We start from the raw sequence: 24,231 nt of genomic DNA, 5'->3' as shown, positions 1-24,231 counted from the left end.
TTTTTGGTTATTATATTGAATATTATTATAGATATAGGTAAACTGTAAACAGCAATAATGTTCAGCAAGGTCAGATTTACAAATAAGTCAACATGACCAAAATGGTCAGTTGACCTCTTTAGGAGTTATTGCCCTTTAAAGTCAATTTTTAACCATTTTTCGTAAATTTTATATATCTTTTACTAAAATCTTCTTCTCTGAAACTGCTGTGCCAAATTGATCCAAACTTGGCCACAATCATCTTTGGGGTTTCTTGTTTAAAAAATGTGTCCGGTGACCTGGCCATCAAACCAAGATGGCCGCCACGGCTAAAAATAGAACATAGGGGTAAAATGCAGTTTTTGGCTTATAACTCAAAAACCAAATAATTTAGAAAAAATCTGACATGAAGTAAAATTGTTAATCAGGTCAAGATCTATCTGCCCTGAAATTTTCAGATGAATTGGACAACCTGTTTTTGGGTTGTGGCCCCTGAATTGGTAATTTTAAGGAAATTTTGCTGGTTTTGGTTATTATATTGAATATTATTATAGATTTAGGTAAACTGTAAACAGCAATAATGTTCAGCAAAGTAAGATCTACAAATAAGTCAACATGAACGAAATGGTCAATTGACCCCTGTAGGAGTTATTGACCTTTGTAGTCAATTTTCAATCTGCTTCCTTTGTTTAATATTCACATAGACCAAGGTGAGCGACACAGGCTCTTTAGAGCCTCTAGTTTGATAGAAATATTGTGTTTAAAATGTTTTGTAGTATAGGTTTTATATAATCTTAAGTAATTGGATAAGAATTTGGTTTACACATGCCTTTAGCTGTTTATTCAGTAAAAATGTAATGTGAAGTTTATTTAATGAACTAAAATTGCCTTTTATATAAAAAAAAATTTAGATTTGGATACTCTAATTCTATTCTTTCTTAGTTTAAATTTTGTGATTGTTTGGCCCCATCTCTGAACATGCTGAAAGGCCAATTTAGAGAAAAAATTATATACTTTATCTATTCAGGTAAATTTACTTTGAAAATATTAAAACACCATTGGAGTTTTACAGGTCTTATATCGCCATTGCATATGGATAAGAGATTTAAACAAAAGTTGTTTTTACATTCCTTTAGAAAGAAATATTTTACTCTTCATGTTTACGCCTTAACATATTAACAGCAGCATTTGAATATTACATGTTCCATTTTGCCCATTGTTTGTTGAACTGGCAGAACTTATCTTGGAACAACCTAACAGACAACTTGTTTCCATGTTTATTAGATGATTATCTCAACTACTTCTTGCCACTCAATAAATCTACACTGCCACCTGTGCCACATCAACAGTCACCAATAAGAAGCCCTGTGATACATTCAAAGATGTGCAGGTAAAAGTTGCCACTAAAAAATAAAATGACAAAAATACCACAAACTTCTTGGAAAATACAATAACAGAAAATCCATAATCAAATGGCAAAATCAAAGCTCAAACACATCAATCAAATGGATAACAACTGTCATATTCCTGACTTGGTACAGGTATTTTCTTATGTGGAAATTGGTGGATTAAACCTGGTTTTATAGCTAGCTAAACCTCTCACTTGTATGACAGAAGTGTAAAATTCCATTATTATTACAAGGATGTGAAATCAAAACAGACATAATAGGTAAAAGTGTCAAATATTGGGGTACAGCAGTCAACATTGAGTTATAATCAGAATTACAATAAAAACAAACAAATATGTAACAAATATGTAACAAAGAAACACAAAAAAGCAAAAAGCAAATAAGCTAAAATGAAAGACAAAAATACAAAAATTAACCAAAGCATAATAACACAATGAAGGGATGTATAAGTACAGAGCCATGTCATATGTAACAAAGAAACACAAAAAGGCTCATTAACAAAACGAAAGACAAGAATACAAAAACTAATCATTTTGATGATATATAAAATAAAATTGGTGAATGTGTCAAAGAGAAAACAACCCAAAATAAAGGACAGAAAACAGCTGATATGCTTTTATCATATTCCTACTGTAAATTGCGTTAATTTGAAGACCAAAAAAAATAATGAAAAAAAGAACACAAATTGTAAATGTGCTGCTTTAACAAAAAAGATACTGCCATCACACAATTGATAAATGGTGTATAGATGTTTATACTGTAAATTGTATTTCAGTCCTGGAGGAAAAACCAACACAAGTCCAAGAACATTTGGTTTATTAAAGGCTAGTTTTATAGCATCACAGAAACAGCATTCCCAGAATTCATCAGTTTTGGGTCAGAGTGAGGCTGAAGTATGGAGGTCAGAAACATTACTACAGGTAAAATTTACCATGATGAGAGATCAGATTTTAACAGCCATGTTCAAAGTAATATTGTACGTAGAAGCAAAGCTTCCATGAAAATATTTAGTCTATAAGATCCAATATTCATGAGCTTATTGTTTAAGTTAACCCACTTGAATAACATCAAAGAAAAAAATGCTTTTTTTTGCCTGTTATATAAAAAGTAGAAGGCTGGTGACTGACATGGCTGGCACCAACTGTGCAAAGGTTGCATATAGCCATTCAAGGTCGTTAAAAACTTCCATCATCTGGCATGCTCTTGTTGCAATTACTCTCAGCAATTTTAATCTTCGACACTAACCTTGTCAGTGGTGGATCCAGAAATTTTCGTAAATGAAGACCCACTGTTTGCCTAAGAAGGGACTCTATGAAGTCATCCTTCATGATTCCTTATGTAATCAACCAATTTTTTCCAACAAAGGGGTGGCCTTGGCACCCCTAAACCCACCTATACAAATGCTATACATGTTCAAATTTCATGTTTATCATTTCAAGTAAAATGGTTACATCATTTGAAACAATAGGAAACTTCATTAATTAGCATGTTTGTGTTGTTTATTTCAGATATTTATAGAGTTTTGGTTGAATCAGAATGCCATAGACAGTGACAAAAGTATGATCAGTCCTACACACATGGTAGGTAGTAAAGGAGGAGTTATTTCCCCTTAACAGTTTTTATGATGATTAATGTACTTTTTTTATTGATATTGAAGGAATTATTTACCATATCTTTTTTATTTCCTATTTTGTGTTGAAGAGTTATCTATCTTTTTAAAATTGTAAAAAAGTGGGATAAATAGCTTTTTTTCTCCTTTTGATTATGGTTGTTCAGAATATAAATAAATGTATCTGGATTTAATACGCACTTCTTTTTTTACACTTTTTGATTGTTTTAAAAATGAAGATGTATAAAGGGAATGGTGTATACCTACAAAATAAGGTTCCTGATACGCAGGTACATTAAGATGTAGAGAGGTTAAGGTAGTTTTTAAAGATGTTTTAGAAAGACCCAAGCCACAGGATTGTAAGAAATTCTGAATAATACATGTTAATAAAAGTTTCAAGTTGTAATTTGTTTAAGGATGTTTGCTCCTCTGTTTCCAAATAACAAGCTATTAAAAAAAGAAATATCAATCATTTGTCAATTGATAATATTTATACAAAAGAACCTAAAAAGCAGAAAAAAAGTTAAGGGTCCATGCCTTTGTTATTGAGATATGGTAATTGAAAATTAGACGGGGAATGATTCTATCTAGATTTTTTATACATTTAACATTAACCCTTTTCTCTTTCAAAAACTATGAAAAAAAGAACAAGAATTTTAATAGAGTTTCAAAAATAGCTTTTTAAACTCTATGCAATAAAATCATAAAAAAAAACACTAGAGATTTTCAAATATCTGTCAAAAAGTCAAAAAGAAGAGTAGCAAACATCATAAATGCTAGGTTCAAGAGTTAAATTTATTTTATATTAATTTCTCTTCCAAGGTTAAGAAGAAAGGTGTAAGTTAATGAAACTTTCCACCCCAGTTTATTGAATTGGCCTCAAGTCAGATCTGTTTATTTTTCTCTTAAAGGGGCACTAGCTACAAAATACATAAACAATCTAAACTATGATTTGTTTTGTTCAATCTTTAATGAAAGTGAAAATAAACTTATTCTTTAGCTTAGAAAAATGAAATCAGACAGACAATGAAAATCCATTTGCATGAGGTCCATATCTATTTATATTTATGTTATGTTATGTGACCATCAGTAGTTTTCAGGGTCATCTCAGATAGGATTGTTAATTAGATGGGATCAAGACTAGAATACACATGAAATTCTGATATATCATCTAGTATATGCAAAGTAAACTGTTTATTTAAGAATTTTATAATTTGAATATGTGTTTTAGTATGTTATAAATCAAATATGTGAATATGAGTCAAATCGGTGAACATAATTTTGACAGCTAGTGCCTCTTTAAACAAACTTAAGATTTATAACAGCTAAAAGTATTTTTACTAATACATATTAGTTGGACTGCTATACCTTAGTTAAAAGTAATCAGTAATATATCAGAAAAGTTCTGCTTTCATTATTCTTTTTGATGAAAATTAATCCTAGTTATTGCAGTGTCATGGATAATCCTGAAAATCCAATTTGTTATTAAAGACCTATTGATTTCATCAAACAGTAGTCATTGTCTGTTGGAGTCTGGGAACTTCATGAGACTCTTCCTAGTATTAAAAATGTGTTGAAGTGTTGAAATATAAGTATCTGTTTTACTTTTCATTTTTTGTTTATTAACTTTACGAGATTTTTAGGTCTACTGTTATAAAGATTAAATGCAAACTATGTTAAATTAAGCATGTGATGTTTTTCATGCCTAGCCTATTTCGACCTAAAGGCATCATGTTTTCTGATCTGTGTATATATAGGCAAAAAATAAGGCATATACAAAATTAGATACTTTAATTCAGTCATGGACCCCGAGATCCAGGATGTGTTCTATATATATATATATAATCAGGTACATGTATTTCAGTATATGAGCCATCAGCATATATTTAGTCATTTCACTGTAAGTAAAGCATGTATATATACAGCTTTTCTTAGCACAGTTATTTACCGTTGTCGTTGCTTATTTATTATTATTGTTTTTGTTGATCCAAAAGATTGTTAAATGTCAAATGCTTGAATATGTATATATGTGTCGGAGATATTTATGATTTATAGATTGTGGTGTTACTTTTAAGATGGAAATTTAAGGCTATTCCAGTAAGAGGTGTCACTAAGGGACAGGACACCATTCATTAATTATTTTGGTGATAGGGGTAGAATTTCAAAAATTCCTTGTTATGTAAAACAAATCTTAATTTCAATGTGTATTGAGATCCCCTTGATTTCATGGGTCTCCTAGGAGACGTCTTTTTCTTGAATAGCCCTTAGTTATTAAAATTTAAGTTAAAGATTTTTAAATTTCAATAAATCAGCATATTCCTTAGACATTTTTTTTGTATTTATAAAGAAGGATTTTTCATATCTGTATATTTGTTTTGTCATCTGCTCATTATTTTTCAACTTTCAAATTATTATAATTATTATTTTTCTCTTTCAAATGAGTGTGCATGCATGATATTTGTTTAATAATTTTGATATATTGGAATCAATAAACCCAGAATACCAGCAACTCATATTGTTTCTTTGGTTAAATAATTTTAGGGATTAAGGCAACTGGCCAAAAAACGGCCTAACAACATGACCAGCAAGAATTTTCATTCTACTTTTGAACATTTTTTACAGTGTCAGATAAGTCAATTCAAAGAAGATTTTATGCCCCTTCCCCCAAATTTAAACAACTCTGCCAAATAGAACCATTTAAAACAGTTATTTGTCGTCTGGAAAAGTCAGGTTTCAGCCCAAAATAAACATTTTATTTGAATATGAATACGACCTTGATTTTGTACATGAGCAACAAACTGAGCCCAATTTTTGTATGTGCAGTTTTACCCAGTATCTTAAGTTTGACATATATCTAATCTCTTGGACATGCTCTCAATTTGAACTGATATGCTCACAAAGGCTCCTTGCTTTTTAAAGCATTCTGGTTTATCCCAGTAGCGGACCAAATCTACAGCAGAAGTAAAGTATATCTATGGGAAATGGCTAAAAAAACCCTGACAGAAAGTTTTTTACACTTCCTATATTTTTTAAACAATCATTATACTTTGCACGCTTTAATCAAATATATTGGTGAATAATGTAAAGAATAGTTAGTAGCACAGGTTGGGGAAAACTGGTATTATACTCTGTAGTGTACCATGATCAAATCTAAGATCATACATATCTTTTTTCGAAAGTAAACCTCAGGCAAGCTCAAGGGCCAAGGCATCCCTTTTATGAAAGTTGAGTCCAATTCATTGTAAACAAGCTAATAGACAGAAGCTCTTACATGAGGTGGATACTTCAGTATAAAAGACAAGATTGTCGTTGAGTCAAGCATCTACATTAGACCAAATGACACAGAAATCTTCTATAGATCACTATATGGCCTTCAACAACTAGCAAAGTTCATACAACATAGTCAGCTATAAAAGGCCCAGAATGACAAATGTAGAACAAATCAATCGAGAAAATCAACGTCCAAATTTTTGTACAAAATATTAAACAAAAAACAAAAAGTAACATAGCAAAAAACAACAACCACTAATTACAGGTTCCTGACTTGGCACATGTACACACAGAATATGGCTGGATTGAATTATTTAGATGGTGCCAAACCCTCCTCCTAACCTGGGACAGTGGTGCAACAGCAAAATAAAAGAAGCACCTACTTAAATAAGGAAATGTATGTTTGTCTAGTCATAACATGCTGAGAGATTTGCTTTCAGTTATGAATATATAGATTTCTGATGAAAGGATTCTTTGCATGGGATAATCATGATAATGTCATATTTAGTATACTAGTTAATGTTAGTCAAATCATAAATATTTAGTGTAAAAAAAATATTTATATTTATAGAAGTTCAATTTTTTTTAAAGTTACAAATAAATATCTTGAACAAACATTTTATCCTTTATAAATTAATTGTTCTATGGAAACAAAACTAAAAAATATTTTTTTTAATGGTTATTTATTGTGTCTTTAGCATAAGCACCTTTCACAGAATAAACCACAAACTTACCAAAAATGCTTAATGAATACATTTGTTTATTGGAAAATTCTTTTTTTTACAGTTTTTTGTATAGTAGAGTTTTTAAATTTATTTCTAATTTTCTTTTTAAAAGTTTTTCAGACAGTATTGCTGTATTTTTATATTTTTTTCAATTTTTTTATATTGTCAGGTTTAGATCATATCAGAGTGTTCTGCTTAAAAATTTTGCGCTACACTAATTGTGCCATAATACTTTAAATGTATGTTTTATAAGGTACGAATACACATACTAGTGATGCATTTCAATAAAACATGTCATGTGACTTTATACCTTTTTCAGGAACACTTCATGCCAAGTTTGGAGCATGTCAGACTTGTACGGATGATGATAAAACATGTCCACCATTTTGTGAACACAGCATCACATGATATCATCCCTTCACCGTACCAATCACACCCCATGTCTCCATTGGATGAGTTTAAAAGGTATAAAATTAAAATTGAGAATGGAAATGGGAATGTGTCAAAGAGACAACAACCCGACCATAGAAAAAAACAACAACAGAAGGTCACCAACAGGTCTTCAATGTAGCGAGAAATTACCGCACAGTACTAGTGTCCTTAGTAAATTCAAAATAAAATTGAGAATGGAAATGAGGAATGTGTCAAAGAGACAACAACCCGACCAAAGAGTTGAAAACAGACCAAGGTCCTTAATGGGTCTTTAACGCAGTGAGAAAATCTTGAACCTGGATGTGGGTCACAGCTGATATATTCAACACCATGAAATTTATCTTTTTTAAACTTGATTAAATTGTTAAAGTAAAACTGTAATTCTCTTTTTATTGTTACCTTAATATTTAAACCTTGGATTCCTTTTAAAAAAACCACTGGAGCACAATTTTTGTAATGTCATTATCTATTCTATAAAGGATTAGTTATAAAACATGTTTATTCAACAGTAAAAAAAATGTTCACTGAGAAATATGTATAAATGGCAAATACATGTAACAGAAAATGAACTGTCCGTGAAATTATGTATTGTGTGTTTTAATTGTTCTATAAAACTTAAGGTTGTAATTTCAAACAGTCAAAGTTAACCTTGTACAATTTTGGTGATTCTTTTTAGGCTCTATGAACATGGTTTTATATGGACACATATTCTTGTTTCACATACAATGTTCAAAGCTAACAACTTTTTGCATATTATTTTTGTTTGAAAATGATATACATATTATTTTTGTAGGTCAATTATACCAAATATGTTACAGAAAAACATGTATGCCTTTCTTAGACACAGTTTTGACAGATGGCCTCTAGACAACTCATTTAGAATGGTAAGATTTAATATATTTATTAAAAAAAAGAAGATGTGTTATGATTGCCAATGAGACAACTCTAAACAAGAGACCAAATGACACAGAAATTAACAACTATAGGTCATTGTACGGCTTTCAACAATGAGCAAATACCATACTGCATAGTCAGCTATAAAAGGCCCCAAAATGACGGTGTAAAACTATTCAAATGAGAAAACTAGCAGCCTAACTTTTGCACAAAAAATAAATGATAAACAAATGAAATCAGTGAATTACTGATCATGACTTGGGACATGCACTTACATACAGAATGTGGCAGTTTTAAACATGTTAGTGGGATCCTAACCCTCCCTTACCCCCCTACACATAAAGTCAACATTGATTCTTTCAAGTTGTATATTCAACCCCATAAATATTTGTTTTTTGGTTGTTTTATAAATATTGTAAGGAAGCAGAGTTAATACAAACAAATGTGTAAATTATTATCAGAAACAAAACGTTTACATTATTTCTGGAATGTTATCCACTTCATTGATGAGTACCATATCATTCTTTAGGTTCTAGAGACTTGGTTAACCTACATACAGCCTTGGAGATACACAAGTAGATTACCATCAACACGTAGAGACAGTGAAGGAGATACAAAACTAGTGGAAGAAAAATGGTATTGAATCAATAATATTTGAAAGTTATACTTTAATTACCACATATGCATGTTTAGCACTTTCAATTCTCAATTAAAAGTAATTGACACTGTTTAATGCTATATAGATATTTGTTATGCACTGGAAAATTATCGATTATATTTTCTTTAAATTTCAGGTTTACATTCATAGAAGACAACCTTTTGTTTTACTCTGTTCTCCTGCAAGAATTCTTCAACAGAGTGAAAAGAATGGATTTGATGAACCTAGCAAACAGTCACATGTTGTATAGAGTGGCCAAAGTAAGTACTGCCCTCTCATGACGGTGGCCTACGTGGCTGAGTGATCAAACAGTCACATGTTGTATAGAGTGGCCAAAGTAAGTACCGCCCTCTCATGACGGTGGCCTACGTGGCTGAGTGATCAAACAGTCACATGTTGTATAGAGTGGCCAAAGTAAGTACCGCCCTCTCATGACAGTGGCCTACGTGGCTGAGTGATCAAACAGTCACATGTTGTATAGAGTGGCCAAAGTAAGTACCACCCTCTCATGACGGTGGCCTACGTGGCTGAGTGATCAAACAGTCACATGTTGTATAGAGTGGCCAAAGTAAGTACCGCCCTCTCATGACAGTGGCCTACATGGCTGAGTGATCAAACAGTCACATGTTGTATAAGAGTGGCCAAAGTAAGTACCGCCCTCTCATGACGGTGGCCTACGTGGCTGAGTGATCAAACAGTCACATGTTGTATAGAGTGGCCAAAGTAAGTACCACCCTCTCATGACGGTGGCCTACGTGGTTGAGTGATCAAACAGTCACATGTTGTATAGAGTGGACAAAGTAAGTACCTCCCTCTCATGACGGTGGCCTACGTGGCTGAGTGATCAAACAGTCACATGTTGTATAGAGTGGCCAAAGTAAGTACCTCCCTCTCATGACGGTGGCCTACGTGGCTGAGTGATCAAACAGTCACATGTTGTATAGAGTGGCCAAAGTAAGTACCGCCCTCTCATAACAGTTGCCTACATGGCTGAGTGATCAAACAGTCACATGTTGTATAGAGTAGCCAAAGTAAGTATCGCCCTCTCATGACGATGGCCTACGTGGCTGAGTGATCAAACAGTCACATGTATAGACTGGCCAAAGTAAGTACCACCCTCTCATGACGGTGGCCTACGTGGCTGAGTGATCAAACAGTCACATGTATAGACTGGCCAAAGTAAGTACCACCCTCTCATGACGGTGGCCTACGTGGCTGAGTGATCAAACAGTCACATGTTGTATAGAGTGGCCAAAGTAAGTATCGCCCTCTCATGACGGTGGCCTACGTGGCTGAGTGATCAAACAGTCACATGTATAGACTGGCCAAAGTAAGTACCACCCTCTCATGACGGTGGCCTACGTGGCTGAGTGATCAAACAGTCACATGTTGTATAGAGTGGCCAAAGTAAGTACCGCCTTCTCATGACGGTGGCTGAGTGATCAAACAGTCACATGTTGTATAGAGTGGCCAAAGTAAGTACTGCCCTCTCATGACGGTGGCTGAGTGATCAAACAGTCACATGTTGTATAGAGTGGCCGAAGTAAGTACTGCCCTCTCATGACGGTGGCCTACGTGGCTGAGTAATCAAATAGTCACATGTTGTATAGAGTGGCCAAAGTAAGTACCGTATTCCCTTTCATGATTAAGGTGGGGGAAGAAGGGGGGTCTCTGTGGCTTAGTGGTCTAATTAGTCTATGATCATCTACAGTCATCATTGTTGTGTGTTTTTGCATTTATTTCTTAATTGTCAAAGAATGCCAGATTTTTAACCAAAGGCAGATGATTCTCTCTTTGAATTGTAGCTCTTCCAACATTAACTGGTCAAGTCTTTGATATAGCTAAGAATAAAGCGTGTTGAAAGTGGCATTAAACATTACGATAGATTTATCAATCATTTTATTTTTGAGATTCTAAGGAACAAATTTTTTTTGAACAGCAAACTGATCTGAAAGTTAAGTAATATGAAAAAAAGTAAAAACACAAAATTACTGAACTCTGAGGAAAATTCAAAAAGGAAAGTCCAAAATCAAAAGGCAAAAATCAAAAGTCCAAACACATCAAACGAATGGATAACAACTGTCATATTCCTGACTTGGAACAGGCATTTTCTAATGTAGAAAATGGTGGATTGAACCTGGTTTTATAGCTAGCCAAACCTCTCACTTGTATGACAGTTGCATCAAATTCCATTACATTGTCGACAATGCATGAACAAAACAAAAAAAGGAATGAGGACACTCACTGATGAAGGCAATAGACAAAAGGAGGAGGGAGGATGATAGCTAAATCTAGGAGCAAATGTTTCATGCAAATTTAGAATAAACTGAAATATTGGATAAATATTTATCTAATATCTGTTTCAAACTTCTGAAATTTTTGCACTGACTTATTATTCATGATATTGCAAAAAAATATTAGAAAATGTTTTAAAAAAAAACAAACTTTGAAAGCATTATTCATATGTCATATTTCCTGTTTCACAATAATTTTTGATTTCTAAATAACAGAAAATTAATCTTTTTTTCAGGTTTTCAGGCTAGAAAATTTAGACAGTATGTTAAGACAAGGTAAGAAATGTGCACAGAAACAAATCTAAATTTTAATTAAAAATTAACACAAAAATGTGTCATGAACTATTTGACAGCAAAAACAAGAGAAATTACCAGGACTAGCCTACTTTATATAGTTATTTACATACATTTGTATCCCCAAATCAATCCAAACAAGATGGTCTGACAAAAAAACAGTAAAACAAACAACACCCAGTAAACTAAACACTATGCAAGTGGAACCCTATCTTATTTTCCAAGTGAATCTGTTTCCTTCATTTTGGTCAGTCCTGAAAGTAAAAGACAGATTTATATCAGCAGGTCATGGATAATTAAGAAAAAAGAATGTTGATCAAATATATTTTGAAGACTCCTAATTAATTTTGATCAATAACTTGTCAGTGATGATTTTTTACCTAAATAGTCACCTTTATAAAAGGCCTCAAAACTGCAAATGAAAAACAAATCTAACAAGAAAGCTGATTAAGGTGGTACCTAACACTACAGGGAGATAACTCTGTAAAATCAGCTAAACATTTTAATTACGTTGTGTCTGAAGGGAATATTAAGCTTCTCAATGATCAGAATAAGTGTATGTCAAACTGCTATATAACCAGTGTAATTTTTCTGACAAAACGGTTGGTTAAAAAAAAATATTTTTTTTATATTTTTGTTAAAGTGTCATAGAAAATACTTTGACAAAATTTAAGAAAATTAAACGAGCCAAATTAATTTTAGTGACAGTGTTGGGTACCAACTTAATGACAACCACTGACAGTGACAGGCACACACATAACGAGGCAGGGTCAAACATGTTGGCTGGTGCCAAACCCTCCATCAACCTGGGACAGTGGTGTAACAGCACAACATATGTTATGTTGTCAGATACTTAGAAATAACACTTCGGGGAATGCTTAGCCTAACAACACATGTATTCTTGTTCTAATTTACAGCTGAACAGGAGATGTGTACATCTATATATAGATCCTCTGGTCACATGACACGTGACCTTGGAGGGAGTTACCTGTCACCTGAGTCTAGTCTTATGTTCCACTCACAGATCTCAGACTTAGAAAAGCCAGGATTTCAGTATACTCTCATGTTTGGAGAGAAAACTCTTTATTCAGTATGTATTATGTAGTATAACTCTAACTTTAATATGCAATTAAGAAGAATTTCTTATTATGGCTGAAAAATAACTACCGACCGAACCATCCTATTTTGAAGTTATTCACATCCTGAGTATTAAAGGAATTGTAGGTCTTTGGATTGTGGGTGTCTGGTTATTGAAGAAATCTCTAGATAACTTTTTATTAGAATGATAGCAAATTAAAGTCACCTCAATTGTTAATATTTAGTTCAGCCAAAGGAGTAGGTTCAGTAAGACCCCTTTTTGGCCCCAAAAAATAGCAGTTTTACAAAATTGTGAAAATGTAATCTTTTAGCTATTTACTGGAAAGTAGAATGCTTCTGCTGCATAAGTATGGGCTGTTTTTCACAATATAATGAACATATATCAAGTACTAGCATCAGTAGGTCATGCTAATTTCTGAAATCTTCACAATTTTAGTTAAATTTTAGACGGTTTCTGTCTTTAATACATGAAAGTGGCCGCATTCGTTTTCATTCATAATATTGAAATGTAAGTTGTATTTGAGGATAATACATAACATATAAAAAGTTTGAGGATGAACATGGATGCGGCTACTTTTTTTTGGACAAAAACCGTCTGTAAAGTGATGTTTTTTGGCATATTTGATGGATTTGTCATATTTAAGCTTGAATCCGAGCGTTTTTAAATACTAAATCAGTTAAAATCTTTCACAAAAACAAATTGAATCAATTGAAATAGATACTTAAGTGTTTAAAAAATGTCCAAAATCTTTCGTTAGATGAACCTGCGATTTGAGGCCAAAATCAGCCCTTACCGGACCTACTCCTTTTATCTTGTTGTACCAGAATGGGAAAAGGAAATAAATGTTATATTTTTGCACCATTAAACATCTATCCATGGTCATATTTGAAGTCAGCATATATATATATGCATTAGATGAAAACATTACTCTAGTTTAATGAGAACATGCAGTAACCTAGTTAGATCAGGGGATAGGTTGAATAATTATGTTAGTCACTGTACCTGTCTTTTTGTAGGTAAAACAAGTATTACAACAGTTACAACAAGTTAAAACACAGATCCAGTACCAGCAGGGCAGTAAACCAGTCAGATCTGGTCTGGCAGGATTTTTTTCTGGTTTGTTTGAAGATAATTCTGTTGCTGTTGGTGATCTCACTCCAAATGATGTCAAGAAACTACATAAATTCCTTGATGAGTGTATAAAGAATCTCTGCTTTATCTATGATGTAAATACAGTTTTATATTTATTTATTTCGAAATTCTCAGGTGTGTGTAAATTCGTCTGTGCGCGTAATTTTTCATGCTTGACATTTTTACATGAAATTTAAGCAGTGCACAAATAAGTAGCATAATGTAACGGTACCCAAATTGCACCGTGTACCCAAATTGCACCTATTTGGCAAAATTAGCAGCGGAAATTTTACAAGATCTCTTAGAGACTGAACAATTTATATTTTTATGATTTTATACTATGCATGTCTTTCAAAATAGGTAAATATATTTATATATACACAAAACATTCACAGTATTTATCAACAGATGAAGTGTTTACTGAAAAAGCAAAATGTACCAAAACGTTGACATGGGACGTCATCAAAACGTCATCTTTTTAAAATTAGCAAATACAATATGTTTTAAGTATCCATTTCTTACAAAAAGAAGAGTAAGCATGGACAAATATCCAATTGTTCAAAATATTTGAAAAGAAAATAAACAAAAGCTCTGTTATTCGACTTTTGACAATGCAAATTTAAGCATGGATGCAATTTGGGTACTCCTCATTACAGAATCATTGATGGTTTGGAGGTTAGTTCAGACAAATTTTTCTATGATTCCATATGAATTGAAAATCAAATTGGTGTACCTTTATAATAAAGAAGGATACGGCTACAAAATAAACACAACATGGAAATCTTTGTCTTGATCATAAAAAAACGTTGTTGAAAAAAGCTGTCAAAATAGGTGCAATTTGGATACCGTCACGTTAATTATAAAAAAAGTACATGAATGACATAATCTATTGACAAAATAATTGTGTGTTCTTACGCTATCAATTCAGCTATATATTGTACTGAAAAGGGGTGTCTTAGAGTGACAAGATATTATTTGTTAAGATAATTAAAGTAATTTTCAGTTCACAATCTTAAAAGAGCAATGAAAAATTAATAAAAAAAAGGAATTATGTTCAAATGATTTTTTCAGAAGTAATTATTGACTATAAGCAAACTTGTGTTCACTTACAAGGAAACATATTGAAGTATTACTTTGTATACTATGTATTTTAAAGTTTAATTCTATGATCAATAATTAAGAAGCTGAGAATTAGACAGTAAATTGAACAGAAAATCACCAATGTCTAAATATTTACACTTATTCTGCAATTTCAGTTACCAGAGACAAAGTATTCTATCAGTACAAACAACACACAAGATAATAGTTACCATGGAAACTTATCATATAACACAGATTTAGATGACACTTGTCCAGATATAACAGAAACATGTAATGGAGTATCGTTAACAGATATTGGTAGATATCAGGTAATGATGGTGTATAATTGTCTCCCCTGACACACTTACACATTGGTAGATATCAGGTAATGATGATGTATGATTATCTCCCCTGACACACTTACATATTGGAAGATATCAGGTAATGAGGGTGTAAAATTGCCTCCCCTAACACACTTACATATTGGTAGATATCAGGTAATGATGGTGTATAATTGTCTCCCCTGACACACTTATACATTGGTAGATATCAGGTAATGATGGTGTATAATTGTCTCCCCTGACACACTTAAATATTGGTAGATATCAGGTAATGATGGTGTATAATTGTCTCCCCTAACACACTTATATATTGGTAGATATCAGGTAATGATGGTGTATAATTGTCTCCCCTGACACACTTATATATTGGTAGATATCAGGTAATAAGGGTGTGTAATTGTCTCCTCTGACACACTTACATATTGGTAGATATCAGGTAATGATGGTGTATAATTGTCTCCCTTGACACACTTATATATTGGTAGATATCAGGTAATGATGGTGTATAATTGTCTCCCCGGACACACTTATATATTGGTAGATATCAGGTAATGATGGTGTATAATTGTCTCCCCTGACACACTTACATATTGGTAGATATCAGGTAATGATGGTGTATAATTGTCTCCCATGACACACTTATATATTGGTAGATATCAGGTAATGATGGTGTATGATTGTCTCCCCTGACACACTTACATATTGGAAGATATCAGGTAATGATGGTGTTTAATTGTCTCCCCTGACACACTTACATATTGGTAGATATCCGGAAATGATGGTGTATAATTGTCTTCCCTGACACACTTACACATTGGTAGATATCAGGTAATGATGGTGTATAATTGTCTCCCCTGACACACTTATATATTGGTAGATATCAGGTAATGATGGTGTATAATTGTCTCCCCTGACACACTTACATATTGGTAGATATCAGGTAATGATGGTGTATAATTGTCTCCCCTGACACACTTACATATTGGTAGATATCAGGTAATGATGGTGTATAATTGTCTTCCCTGACACACTTACATATTGGTAGATATCAGGTAAGGATGGTGTATAATTGTCTCCCCTGACACACTTATATATTGGTAGATATCAGGTAATGATGGTGTATGATTGTCTCCCCTGACACACTTATATATTGGTAGATATCAGGTAATGATGGTGTACAATTGTGTCCCCTGACACACTTACATATTGGTGGATATCAGGTAATGGTGGTGTATAATTGTCTCCCCTGACACACTTACATATTGGTAGATATCAGGTAATGATGGTGTATAATTGTCTCCCCTGACACACTTACATATTGGTAGATATCAGGTAATGATGATGTATAATTGCCTCCCCTGACACACTTACATATTGGTAGATATCAGGTAATGATGGTGTATAATTGTCTCCCCTGACACACTTATATATTGGTAGATATCAAGTTATGATGGTGTATAATTGTCTCCCCTGACACACTTACATATTGGTAGATATCAGGTAATGATGGTGTATAATTGTCTCCCCCGACACACTTATATATTGGTAGATATCAGGTAATTATGGTGTATAATTGTCTCCCCGGACACACTTATATATTGGTAGATATCAGGTAATGATGGTGTATAATTGTCTCCCCTGACACACTTACATATTGGTAGATATCAGGTAATGATGGTGTATAATTGTCTCCCCTGACACCCTTATATATTGGTAGATATCAGGTAATGATGGTGTATAATTGTCTCCCCTGACACACTTATATATTGGAAGATATCAGGTAATGATGGTGTTTAATTGTCTCCCCTGACACACTTACATATTGGTAGATATCAGGAAATGATGGTGTATAATTGTCTCCCCTGACACACTTACACATTGGTAGATATCAGGTAATGATGGTGTATAATTGTCTCCCCTGACACACTTATATATTGGTAGATATCAGGTAATGATGGTGTATAATTGTCTCCCCTGACACACTTACATGATGGTGTATAATTGTCTTCCCTGACACACTTACATATTGGTAGATATCAGGTAATGATGGTGTATATTTATCTCCCCTGACACACTTACATATTGGTAGATATCAGGTAATGATGGTGTATAATTGTCTCCCCTGACACACTTACATATGAGTAGATATCAGGTAATGATGGTGTATAATTGTCTTCCCTGACACACTTACATATTGGTAGATATCAGGTAAGGATGGTGTATAATTGTCTCCCCTGACACACTTATATATTGGTAGATATCAGGTAATGATGGTGTACAATTTTGTCCCCTGACACACTTATATATTGGTGGATATCAGGTAATGGTTGTGTATAATTGTCTCCCCTGACACACTTACATATTGGTAGTTATCAGGTAATGATGGTGTATAATTGTCTCCCCTGACACACTTACATATTGGTAGATATCAGGTAATGATGATGTATAATTGCCTCCCCTGACACACTCACATATTGGTAGATATCAGGTAATGATGGTGTATAATTGTCTCCCCTGACACACTTATATATTGGTAGATATCAAGTAATGAAGGTGTATAAGTTCCCCTGACACACTAACATATTGGTAGATATCAGGTTATTATGTTGATATTTGTCTCCCCTATAAATGCACTTACCTTCTCGCTTATTAATTGGAAATTTGGTAGTAGAATTCATAAACCTGAGAGGGATACCGACTAATAGACGAGATCCAGCGACCAGAGGAAAAATAATATTTTCTTGTTTTTATGGGTGTGCTGATTCAAGTTCAACAATTTTGCATGTTTATGATTTAAAAGTTTGGGCAAAGACATAAATAGTTTAAAAGCTTGTTTTTTATGCACAAAGGCGAGACATATTTCTGTGTGAACAGTTTATGTGCACCTGCAAAGCAGCTATTAGTACACAGATAAGTTTTGATCATTTGAATTTAGTGTCAATATTTTTTAAATTTTGAATGGAATTTTTCTCAAGAAATGAATTGGCTTTTACAAATAATAAAACCTCTTTTCTCAGAAATTACTGCAAGGATTTTATTAATGTGTGGCATTCTTATATCTGATACATGTGTCTATATGAAGATTTTTAAATCCCTGGTTTCAGAAATAATAAATGTATACAATGATTTCTTAATTTGCAGCATTTATTTTTTCATATATACAGGGATTGCCATGGAGGAAGATTTAACCATAATGTATATGTTATCATTTAAACTGTAGGTTATAAACAAAATGAAAAGATTTGAAGTGATGTACTCTGGTGACCCTGATCTTCAGCCAATCAGAAGCTTTGAAAATGCTACAACAGTTAGACTGCTTCATCAGTTTTGTTCTTATATTAATACACAGGTAATTGTGTGGTACAGATTATACTCAGGTGTAAAAATAAATTGTGTAAGATGCTAAGGGGACATTCATAATTGGAAAGAAAAAAACAGTGCAGTTTAAAAAAAATTACAGAAAAAAAGGTCTGCAACACATGTTTGGCTTTATATGTGAGAATGAAATATGATGTTTATCTTAGAAGAAAGTCCTGTTCATCAGAATCTATTCTTAGAGAAACTGTTTCAACAATGAATATGGTATACTCTTTTTAAAAAATTCATTACTGGTAGAGTTTAAAAAAGATCTTCTTTGCATTTATCTAATTGTCATACTTTTAAGTTGATGAAACGCTGATAACATTGAATGGAAAAAAAGACAGTGGGATATCTAAAAACAACAATAAACATAAATACAAGAAAATAAAAAAAAATAGACACCCTATGTTCACCTCATGGCCTAGCAATAGACAAATACCCATAAGCTCCAAACAGAGCTAGTCTTAGACAAGGGCTAGCTATTAAAAGAACTTGTTTAGTCAAATTGAGAATGAATTCAAAATAGGCAATCAAATTTTGGTAAAAAAAAACAACATTGTAAATAAACAGTATCCAACATTTCCACAGTTTTGACATAACCTCTTAAATACTTATAGTAATGATTTGTAGGTTTTATTGCATGTTTTGTGTATTTTGACAAAGGTCATTCTAAATGTTAGCTCTTAATTAAGTTATAGGAATTTATTATTTCGATTAATAAGAAAATGAAATATACTTTATTTTTCAGTTTTCAAATGAGATCCAAACATTGTATGAAAGAAGAGATTTGATTGGCAGATTAGCTCAAGTGTATTTTGCACCTGCCATACCAAGAGATAAAAAACCAAGTTCTCCAATATCTGGCAAAAATTTAGATGAACTACGAAGACCAAAACTGAGATTAAGATTTTTAGCAAGTTATTCAACAATGTTATATTTAGCTATATTGTTTGTGTTTTTAAATGTGTGGATAGGTGTTGGACCCTTACAGTATGTATTATTGTTACTTGGCTGTACATTGTTCTTTGGCTTTTTACGGGCTTTAGTTACATCTTCATAACACAAGACATTTTATGTACAATAATTCTGGCTACAGCTTCTAATTATATTTCAATACTGTAAATTTAGAAATTATTTCATGCATTTCTTACTACAATTTTGTCATTGTAGACTAAAAAGCGTTTTTAATATTTGCAATATTGAGAAAAAATACTAGTTAATTCATTAGAAAAAATCAAAATGCAAAATGTGATTATTGCATTTTTCGCAATAATAGCAATTTAGCAATAATTTCTGAATTTACAGTATAAGATTTCCTATTATCAGATGATTAAACTTGGTCAAAATACCACTCCCATGAATACCATTTTGTTACTGTTAATTCTGAAAAAAATGTGAATTTAGGGAGAATATCAGTTATAAGGAAATGCATTCTGACATTTGATAGATATATCTGTGTGCTGATTCTTCTTCCGCAAAATTCTTCAAAATCTAAAATCAAATACATGCAATTATTTCTTAATTAACAGTATTAACATGTTTAAAAGCAAATTTATACTTTCATTTGTGTCTTTTTCTTGAGAAAGGAAACTTTGATCTTTTGAAGGTTGATATATGAATGTGGGTAATCTTCAGATTTGTAATACTTTAACAAGGGCTTTAATTGTTCAAATGTGCTTGAAGGAACATAAGAATTATCTTCATTATTTCTGTAAGCACAATGAATACTGTTGCTATATGGAATGTATATTTTTGTATGGAATGAAATGACTTGTTAATATGATTTTGTATAACACCATTTGCAATAGAATGGTCATTGTTAAATATAGATATCAAATATCAATTTTATGTAAATAAAATAGAGTTGTTGTAATAGAAATCATAATGGATTTGTCCTGTTAAAGAAATCAAATAACATTTTCATGAATTTTATGTTTGAATGATTTGAACGAATTGAATGAATTTAATTAATGAATTTAAAAACTCACATTTTATATTTATATAACATGTTTATCATATTTATATGTATTATAATTGTAAACTTAGAAAATCTTGCCATGTTTGTATTATTGCAAAAATAGTTTAGGGTAGCTTTCACCAAAATAAAAACTCACATTTTTAAGCCTTATTTGTTTTGCAAGATTACCTTAAATTGTTATTGCTAATCTCCTGTTTTTTCCCATAGTTATAAATTCTTAAAGAATTTTTGGCATATCATCTACATTAAAACAAAATATGAGGCACTTCCTCAAAAACAAGACCATTCATTTCTTTCATATTTTAATTTCTGTAGAAAGTGAACTTATTTAATAATACACACAATTATATATGTACATGTATGTGTAAATGGTGGTTACAAGTTATATTTTATTAAGAAATGCAATATAATTGTTATGTTATAATATAAGCAAAATAGTGTTGTTTCTGATCCCATGGTGCTATAAAAAAAATACCATGTAAATTCTGTAAAATTGAAATGGACTTTTATACCTTTTCACAACTAGTTAAATGAAATATAAATAATTTGGGAAAGAACATTTATAATTTATATCAAATTCTTTAGTTGAAGACTTTGAAAATATATCCTAGTGAATATTCTGGTATTAAAAATCATTGGCACACTATTAATACAGAAATTAATTTGACAACTTTCTGTTTGTTTGTGGGAAGTTAGTGTCAAAATTTAGGATTTTCGGGCAAAATGCTATAAAGAAAAAGTATGTAAAGGTAAAACCTCCATAAACTTTGTCAAGTTGTATGTATTACAAGGATACTTATTGATGATTTTAAATCTTAATTTTAAATGTCTGGTCATTTTGTTGTCAAAAAGCTGCTTACATTACCTTGTTTTAATACAATTATTGTTGTCAAATATTGAAATGCACTATTTATATTTAATACAGGTGAAATGAATATACATATCTGAATTGTCATGACAACACAAAATAAATGCTTAGTTTCTCAAATACCTTCACTTTCTGTTTGTGATCTGGCCTATTGTTCATTGTGGTAGATTTTTTTTAGAATTACTGAATTCAGGTATGAGTTAGTTAGAGTTTTATTTGTTTTGATTTATGTAAAGACGTCATCAATTTAAAGTGTTTGATTGGTGTTCCAACTGTTTTGACAATGACAAGTAAAATCACCAAAATACCGAAGTTAAGGAAAAGTCAAAATGGTAAGTCCATACCATAATCAAATTACAAAATCCAAATCTCAAACATGTTAAACGAATTGATAACAACTCATATTCCTGAATTGGTACAGACATTTTCTTATGTAGATAGACTGCAACATAATTTGCAGGTGAGAAATGCTGTTGTTATGTCCTGCTTCGAAAAGAACGGAGCATAATGTTTTCTGTTATTTGTGTCCTTAGCTAGTTTGTTCGGCAATATTTAACATTTGGTTAGAGGTAGTTTGTGAAGTTGTCTCATCAAATTGATGCTAAGTACACATATTGATTAGGGTGTTACATTTGTACTTGTTAACAATTCATGCCTTATTAGGGTTTTATAAATTTTTTTAGATCACTAGATGTAAGAGTTGGATTTGGTGTTATATAACCACATGGTCTTGTCTATTTATAGTTCATACTTTCTATATATATAAACAGCTAGTACATTATGGTAATGGCAATAAAATAAACATCAACAAGAATGTGTCAATAGTAAATGAATGCCCCATCCGCACTATCATTTGCTAAGTTCTGTAGACTGTGAAAATGAGGTAAAATATCTAATTTGGCATTAAAATTAGAAAGATGATATACGGAACATGTGTACTAAGTTTCAAGTTGATTGGACTTCATCAAAAACTGGACCAAACACTTAAACCTGAAGACAGACAGACAGATGGACGCACAGACAAGAAAATATAATGCCCCTAAATGGGGCATAAAAACACTCGCACATATCTTTGTGATAACTTCTTATTAAAAGAAAATCCTTTTTTTTGCCTAGTATCTCAAAATCTATCATGAGTCGGCAAATATATAAACATTCATAAGATGAACAGGACTAAGTTCTACAAATATGCTCAAAGAGAAACGAAAGATAACAGAGGGACATTCAAACTCATAAGTAGAAGTTAAACAGACAACACCATGACTAAAAAGAAAAATGCCAACAAACAATACTACACAACATAGAATATCTAAAGGCTGAGCAACACGAACCACACCAGATTCTGCTCCACATGTGGCACCCATTGTTTTGCTCATGCTTGTACAAACCCGTTAGTACGTCCAACTCAGTAGGTCACATTCGTGAAAAGGGGACAGAAGTGTAGGTGGACATAAGTTATATCTATGGATAGTCCATAACAGTCAACCATGTTGTGATGGCGTCCGTAAAACTTACGAAGGTGTGATTTCAACTTCAACACTTCTCGGTTTAATAGCTTCATTGTGAGCAGCAACCCTCTTACAAGGAAATGCAAGCCTGGGAATAACGTATCAACCAGGAGATATATACTCTGTATGCAAGCGCTGCTGGAATGTTACTACATAGATAGGAAAAGTTCACAATGGGGTAACTGAAATCATCTCTTTTGTTTTCAAACCAACCCTCTTTAATTTCTGATTTTAAGTCAAGATATGGGACAGACTTAATGTTTCTGTCGTATCCTTTATCTCAAGCTTAGTGGGATAGATGTGTCCTTTTTTTTTTAAACAAATCCAAGACCAACTCTTCCAATTTGTCTTTTAATTTGCAATGGAAAATACTTTTGTAATTCAATTGTTTTGATACAGTTGTAAGACGAAAAAGCCTTATAGTGAATGTACTCTTAAAAATCTTTTTATTTTTGTAGTATCCACACCTTATTCACGCCACCTATAGACTAGGTAGTTTCATAAATGGCTTTGAAGCCCGTCTTAAATTGTTGATACAATTGGTTTTCGTGAAGCACTTGGAAGACCAAGCTATACACCCTTGTTTGAAAGGACACTTATATAGTGTATGTAACCAATACAGTGATGGGAAATCAAGTTCTTCATCTTTTGTCGAAATTTCAAAGGAACATAGAAGTTACCTATGATTATCCAGGATTTCCTCTTTGGTAGGCGTTGTTGGGTTACTGTTGAGTCTCCAAATGAATTGTCAAAACCTAATTCATTTATCAAGCAATTTATGTAATGTGATTTACACACAAACAGGTGTTGTTTGGGGCTTTATCTGCGGGGACAACAAATGGAAGAAGAACGCGTTTTTGCCAAAAGATTTAGAATTGATGTAGTATAGGTATTAATAACCCAAATCATTTTCTTAATTTTGTATTAACGACCTCACAGACTAAATTCATTCGGAAAGAGTATCCACGTCTTGACCAAATATTGGATACGTCTGTAGGTAGCACTTTGTAAATACAGCTGTTTCTCAAACCACTCCTCTTTTGGGGAGATATATAATATTCATTGATAATTAATTTTGTTTACGTACTGGTTCCCAGTTATGATCTCTATGTTTCATCACAAAGAGACATAACTTGGGAATGTTACCAGTAAATATACAAATGCATATTGGTCATATTGAAATCTGTGGTAATCCTGGAGTCAGGGTAGGGTTAGTTTTAACTCTTAGAAGTTCGGGTCATATAAACATTGAAAATATGCCTTACAGCTCAATATTTTGACCTTTGAAAAAAATAGTAGTGC

The 24,231-nt window shown here is 32.4% G+C and overlaps 1 protein-coding gene across 4 annotated transcripts in view; it reads left to right on the top strand.

Moving 5' to 3' along the window:
* Positions 1-21,541, top strand: part of LOC134681224 (sphingomyelin phosphodiesterase 4-like) — a 29,130-nt gene extending 7,589 nt beyond the window's left edge. The window contains exons 5-19 of one of the 4 annotated variants that reach the window (XM_063540742.1): positions 1,162-1,369; positions 2,164-2,308; positions 2,897-2,968; positions 3,820-3,834; positions 4,862-4,897; positions 7,312-7,457; positions 8,218-8,308; positions 8,848-8,954; positions 9,113-9,236; positions 11,507-11,546; positions 12,482-12,654; positions 13,680-13,889; positions 15,051-15,203; positions 18,436-18,564; positions 19,324-21,541. In XM_063540742.1, coding sequence (XP_063396812.1) covers positions 1,162-1,369; positions 2,164-2,308; positions 2,897-2,968; positions 3,820-3,834; positions 4,862-4,897; positions 7,312-7,457; positions 8,218-8,308; positions 8,848-8,954; positions 9,113-9,236; positions 11,507-11,546; positions 12,482-12,654; positions 13,680-13,889; positions 15,051-15,203; positions 18,436-18,564; positions 19,324-19,635 — 1,961 coding nt within the window. In that variant the 3' untranslated portion in view covers positions 19,636-21,541. The remainder of the gene's footprint in view (positions 1-1,161; positions 1,370-2,163; positions 2,309-2,896; positions 2,969-3,819; positions 3,835-4,861; positions 4,898-7,311; positions 7,458-8,217; positions 8,309-8,847; positions 8,955-9,112; positions 9,237-11,506; positions 11,547-12,481; positions 12,655-13,679; positions 13,890-15,050; positions 15,204-18,435; positions 18,565-19,323) is intronic. The other 3 variants (XM_063540743.1, XM_063540744.1, XM_063540745.1) reach the window with 3 other exon arrangements.
* The last annotated feature ends 2,690 nt before the right edge of the window (positions 21,542-24,231 follow it).

The sequence above is a fragment of the Mytilus trossulus genome, chromosome 8, assembly GCF_036588685.1.
Source record: "Mytilus trossulus isolate FHL-02 chromosome 8, PNRI_Mtr1.1.1.hap1, whole genome shotgun sequence".
NCBI lineage: Eukaryota > Metazoa > Mollusca > Bivalvia > Mytilida > Mytilidae > Mytilus > Mytilus trossulus.
Note: the sequence above shows the minus strand (reverse complement) of the source record. Positions and strands in the feature narration are given on the sequence as shown.